The 5,046-nt window shown below is 48.7% G+C and overlaps 2 protein-coding genes across 7 annotated transcripts in view; both read left to right on the top strand.

Annotated features, from left to right (window-relative positions):
• Positions 1 to 3,341, top strand: part of RBM41 (RNA binding motif protein 41) — a 9,781-nt gene extending 6,440 nt beyond the window's left edge. Inside the window, exons 6-9 of one of the 6 annotated variants that reach the window (XR_002098256.1) lie at positions 797 to 944; positions 1,332 to 1,471; positions 1,858 to 2,253; positions 2,314 to 3,337. Coding sequence is in view for 3 of the 6 variants with exons in the window: in XM_019521180.1 (XP_019376725.1) it covers positions 797 to 944; positions 1,332 to 1,495 (312 nt within the window). In the remaining 3 variants the exon portion in view is untranslated. Of the gene's footprint in view, positions 1 to 796; positions 945 to 1,331; positions 2,258 to 2,313 lie in introns of those variants that run through there. The other 5 variants (XM_019521181.1, XR_002098257.1, XR_002098255.1 and 2 more) reach the window with 5 other exon arrangements.
• A 1,418-nt stretch (positions 3,342 to 4,759) lies between these two features.
• The window catches only part of LOC109300518 (MORC family CW-type zinc finger protein 4-like), a 9,494-nt gene continuing 9,207 nt past the window's right edge, over positions 4,760 to 5,046 (top strand). The window contains exon 1 of the mRNA XM_019521183.1: positions 4,760 to 5,044. Coding sequence (XP_019376728.1) covers positions 4,813 to 5,044 — 232 coding nt within the window. The 5' untranslated portion in view covers positions 4,760 to 4,812. The remainder of the gene's footprint in view (positions 5,045 to 5,046) is intronic.

The raw sequence follows: 5,046 nt of genomic DNA, 5'->3' as shown, positions 1-5,046 counted from the left end.
CCCCCCCCCCCCCCAGCTGAGAAGAGCTCGGTACAGCCGTGACCCCAGCTCACAGTGGCAGCCTGCCCCGTCCTGTGCAAATCCAGGAGCACATGCCTCCCCCACCCCCATGCCCTCCTGGGGTGTGTGCGGTGGCAGGAGCTGCCCCCTCAGACACCCCCAAAGGAGCTGCTCACAGCTCCATCTTGTGCCCCGCCCTGCCCTGGCTGTGCAGCACCTACCCGTGGCCCAGCCCAACACCCTTCTGCACTGTGGGGGCCTTGATCTGCCCCCCCCTCCATGCCCCTGTTCTCCCCCTGCCCCTTCCCCTGCAACAGACTTACCAGCTGGATGCTGCTGTCCATGCTGCTGGGCTGCCTATTGGCAGTTGGATTGGTATCGGCCAATATGGCTCGTTAAAAATTGGCCATCGGTATTGGCCCAAAAATCTGTATCGGTGCACCCCTACTCCTCGCTATGTACAGTGTGATAAATCCTCAAAAGAGCCACAAGCCATCCTGCCTACATATGCTTATCTCTGTTTTTTAAATATACAGCCATCAGTATGAGGCAGAGAGGCCTGTGTAAGTGAGAGGAGCAGAGTCAGCCTTCCCAGTGTGGGGTTGAAAAGATGCTGGGAGATGAATGGATACAGCATGCATTTCTCTGTGTGCAGCAGTGGAGATTCTGGGCCTGAAAGGGACAGTCAGCCCCTTCAAATGTAGAGCAGGGAGAAGTTCTGGTCTGGTGTAGCTGGATGTAAAGAAATATCACTTGACGTGCCTGTGGTAACTCAGTCTCTCCTTGTCCTGGTCAGGTGCTGTATCTGAAGAATCTAAGTCCCCGGGTGACAGCGAGGGAGCTGGTTTCCTTATTTGCTCGATTCCAGGAGAAGGACAGGCCACCAATTCAGTTCCGCCTGCTGAATGGCCGCATGAGGGGCCAAGCCTTCATCACCTTCTTCAGTGAGTTGCTCCCTGTTGTCCTTTCCTTATTACTAAAAGTGCAGTGTGCTGGAAGGCCTACATGCCCTGGGACAACCAGAGAATTCTGTTTCCAAGCTTATCCAGACCCCTGTATCCCTACATGGCTCCAGTGAAAACCTCCAGCCCTTCCATGGAGTAAGAGTGAGGTTATCTTCCATGGATGAAGAGGATCTCTGATGCTGCCTGCTGTTCACCACAGTGCCCTACTAATATAATGTCACCACCATATGGTATAGCTGCTGTAGGTAGACTGTGAATATGAGAACCCTTAATGACCTGGAGAAGACCACAAAATCTGTTGTAGAGCCCAGTGGGCTTGAGGAGCAGAGACCTATAACCTAATCTTTTTTCACTCTCCTGTTGCAGGTGTGGAGGTTGCCCAGAAGGCTTTGCTGCTGGTGAATGGATATAACCTGCAGGGGAAACCATTGGTGATTGAGTTTGGGAAGAACAAGGGGCAGTCAAGTTCTGACTCTGCCTCCCCCAGTTGCTGTGCTGTAAACAGTGTGGGTAGCTCCACTGCCAAATAGGGGACAAATACTACACCGGGTCTGTGTTGATTTACTTAGACTGTGGTAACTCTCCTGTCAGAACTGGACCAGCAAAGGACTATCCCTGTATAAATCTCAAGGTTAGACAGGAGAGACTTGGAGGCTAAGCTCCTTTCAGTGAAGTGCTGAAGAAAGGTAGAAAAGCCCCCTCAAGACATGATGGGACATCAGGATGGTAGGAATGGAACCAGCCCCTCCTAGCACAAAGCACATGGGGGTGAGGTCCATATTTTGACTGTTTGGTTTGAAGGAGTCTGAGGATCTTATGTTGATGTGCCTTGCTTGGGCACTGTGCAAAGTGTTCCCAGGGGTGATACTGGGCTGTATTTCTTTCTGTCCAGATTATAAACAGGCAACTTTAGCAGTGTTTGGAGAGGATGCCTATATCCCACCACATTCAGATATGTGTTAATTTTTCCCTCCTGTGTTAAGCCTATATATTGGTTCCACTATCCAAATACCTTCTATTTAGGAGGAGGGAAATGTGTTTTATAAATATATTTTCCCAGGAGATGTCCTTCTTTCATAGATGATTATGTGTCTCTATAACTAGAGAGCTGCACTTGTTATCTTCCCTGCTCTGAGGAAACCATTTTGGAGATGACAGGAGCCTTTGGTTTTCAAGGCCCAGATGTTATCCTTTGCAAGTAACAGGTGCTGATAACAGATCTCAGTGCATCGTGCCTTTCTTCACCTCCCTTTCAGGAGTCCCAGTTGCCACATAGAATAGAATAGCAGTGGTCAGTTTGGCTGGATATCCTGCCTCTAACAGTGGTTAATGTTGTATGCTTCAGAAGATGGCAAAAATGTCCCTGCTCCTTTTGCTCTTTTCCACAATACGTTTAACTGCAAAGTACCATACTAGTGGGATTTTTCCCCACTGGTATGTCTTCCTGACCACTCACTCTTGTACCACTAATAATATCCTGAAGTATGAAGACTAGTAGTTCTTGTGATTGTTCCCAGTTAGTACCAGTGCAGGTGCAGTAGTTGATATAAATATCTTGTTGCTTTCTAAAAATGATGCCATTTCCACTAAAATGATGCCTCCATCACTAAATATGGCAGGATAATGTCATGCTTCTTTTGCACCATCCCAGCTGTGCCTGGAGAGACGTGGCTGAAATCTTCTTGCCTGGTGATTTGAAGGAACCAACACCTTATTAACAAAGTGAGCTGTAGAAACTGCCACTCTTATGAAGAGCATCAATTCCCAATACCAGCTGGGTCTCAAGCAGCCAGTCAGGAGTCCAGCTGTCCGCAGCTTCTTTCTTCCCTTGTTAGTTTTTTTCCTTGGCTGTCAGTTTGACTCTTTTGGCCATTGTCTTCCTTGTCAGCTTGTATTAGCCTTGTACCATGTGAGTGCAAATGCTGAATGGAGGATTGTGTGGTGCCAAGGGGAAATTTGGAACAACACAAAGGCAGGACATACAAGTCCGCGGGTCCTAAAGGATGCTCTGCAAGCTGCCTTTTGGCCTCTGTCTTGGCAGACTTTGTTTCTTCCAACATAAAATACTTCATTCTCCCAAACAGCAACTTATTGGGCAAAATATCTCAGAACCATTCTAGAATGCTACAGACACTTAAGGCCTCAATATGTGTTCACCCTGTCCTGTTGGGTTCCTGTTGCTACAGAACATTTGTGTGTCACCAAAAGGTGTGGTTCTGTGGGTTATTGCAGACTGACTTGATTGAAGCAAATGGCATGGGGATTGAGAAGATGGAACCTCACAGGAAGTTGGGGATGAGCCAGAGGTGTATCTGGATTGTCCACTTTTGTTTCCTTTTGTCAATAAAGCTTTTAGTGTTTTCATGCCCATGTTCAGACTGAAGAGGCTCAGGCTGAGCAGTGCTGCTATCTTTGTACTGCTGGAGTCTGCCTTTTACCAGAGGGACTCCATGTGCTTTTCTAATCTGATGTCATCTCCCTCCCCTGAGGCAGGTAAGTATTATCACTCACATCTTAGAGATACAGGCATAGGAAGGGGGAAATGATTTGCCAAAGCATCTGCCTTATTTCACTGAACTTGCTAAGGAGTTTTGACAAGTCTCCTTAATTTTATCTCCATATACCTACCAAGTTATCCTGTGTAAAGGGCTGGGGCCTGTTCCAAAGTCCAGTGACCTACATGGAAAAACTTCCATTAACCTCAGCAGTCTGGGCCTTGTCTTTGGAAGAATTCCAGTTTACAGAGATTCTACGCAGTGTAAGCTCTGCCTTTCTTCCGCTGATACTTTTTGTTTTCGGCCCCCGCAATGAAAGTGCTATGCTCCAACCACCCTCCAAACACATGCAGTTTCAGCTCAGTGTAAACCAGTACCAGAATAATAATTATGCAAACTTCGCCTGTGCTTAGGGTACAGGCAGAGACCATTGACTGGGTGTCTTTATACTTGCAAAATAAGTAGAAAATGATGTCCATTTGTGCCATTTAAGGTGAACCCTTGAAAATGAGGGCAATCCTGAAATCAACAAGGAGGCAGCAGAGGGATACAAAATGGGAGTCATTGCTTATATAAGAAGGCCTAGCATTATTCTGTACAAAGCCAGCTTTGGGGAGGTGACGTAAAGAGGAAAACAGTGGTAAAGAAGAGGTGAAAGGTTGGCTTGAGGCTTGTGACAGAGGTGGAGCAATGGAAGGGGCCATGCATTGGTGGTGCAATTATACATGCATCCTGTGAGAAGAGGGAGCCAGAGTTCTGGGTCCAGTGCAGTAGGGATTCCCAGAGATAGTTACCCACAGAAGTCATGGACTGCAGTCAATTTACACAACAAGCTTAATGAGGATTCCCAGAATCAGACAGGGAATGGAGACCTGTGGCATCCTACAAGGAAAGAAAACTTGGGGGTTGGGATCCCTAAAGGTGTCAACTTTTAAAATTAGATTGTGTTTTGGGACATTTGTTTTCTGAAAGGCTCAGTTCCTAGAATCACAAGATGAAAGAATTCTTGGCGTTCAAGGGAAAAGTTTTCTCCTATGGTTGGTGCAACACTGAGAGGCCTCTTGGCCAAGCTGTGCAGGCTTTTTAAGGACAAGAGAGGCAAATACCTATCAGAGGGGCCTAGAGGGATTTGATCCTGCCTCAATGCAGGAGGCAGAACCAGGTTCCTTCCTGAAGTCTTGTGGTTCTGATTCCCTGTTTGTAGAGAAGCCTTGCAGCCACCCCTCCGTGCATCCCACAGGGCATGGGGGACAGACCCCGCCATCACTAGGGTTAACTGGTGGCTCCTGGAGGGCACAGGGAAGATAGCTCCAGGGCCAGGACAGGGCGCTGCCCCGTAGCGGCCAAAAAGCATGCTGCATGCAAATGAGGCCTCTGGGAGCCAATCGGAAAGAAGGCCCTCTACTGGAGGACGCTGGAGGCCGCCATGTTGCTGTACGGCTTGTCCCGTGGTGCCGGCCGCCATGCCGCGGTACGCATCTGGCCCTACTGCTAGGGGGCTGCCATCTTGTGGAGGGCTAGAGGGGGAGCGGGAGCCGCTGCTGCACAGCGGGGCGGGAGCTGGGGCTCACAGGGGCTGGCCGCCA

The sequence above is a fragment of the Gavialis gangeticus genome, unplaced genomic scaffold (assembly GCF_001723915.1).
Source record: "Gavialis gangeticus isolate Ggan-Ray unplaced genomic scaffold, GavGan_comp1, whole genome shotgun sequence".
In the NCBI taxonomy this organism is placed as follows: domain Eukaryota; kingdom Metazoa; phylum Chordata; order Crocodylia; family Gavialidae; genus Gavialis; species Gavialis gangeticus.
The sequence above is the reverse complement of the archived record's forward strand: the minus strand, read 5'-3'. Positions and strand labels throughout refer to the sequence as shown.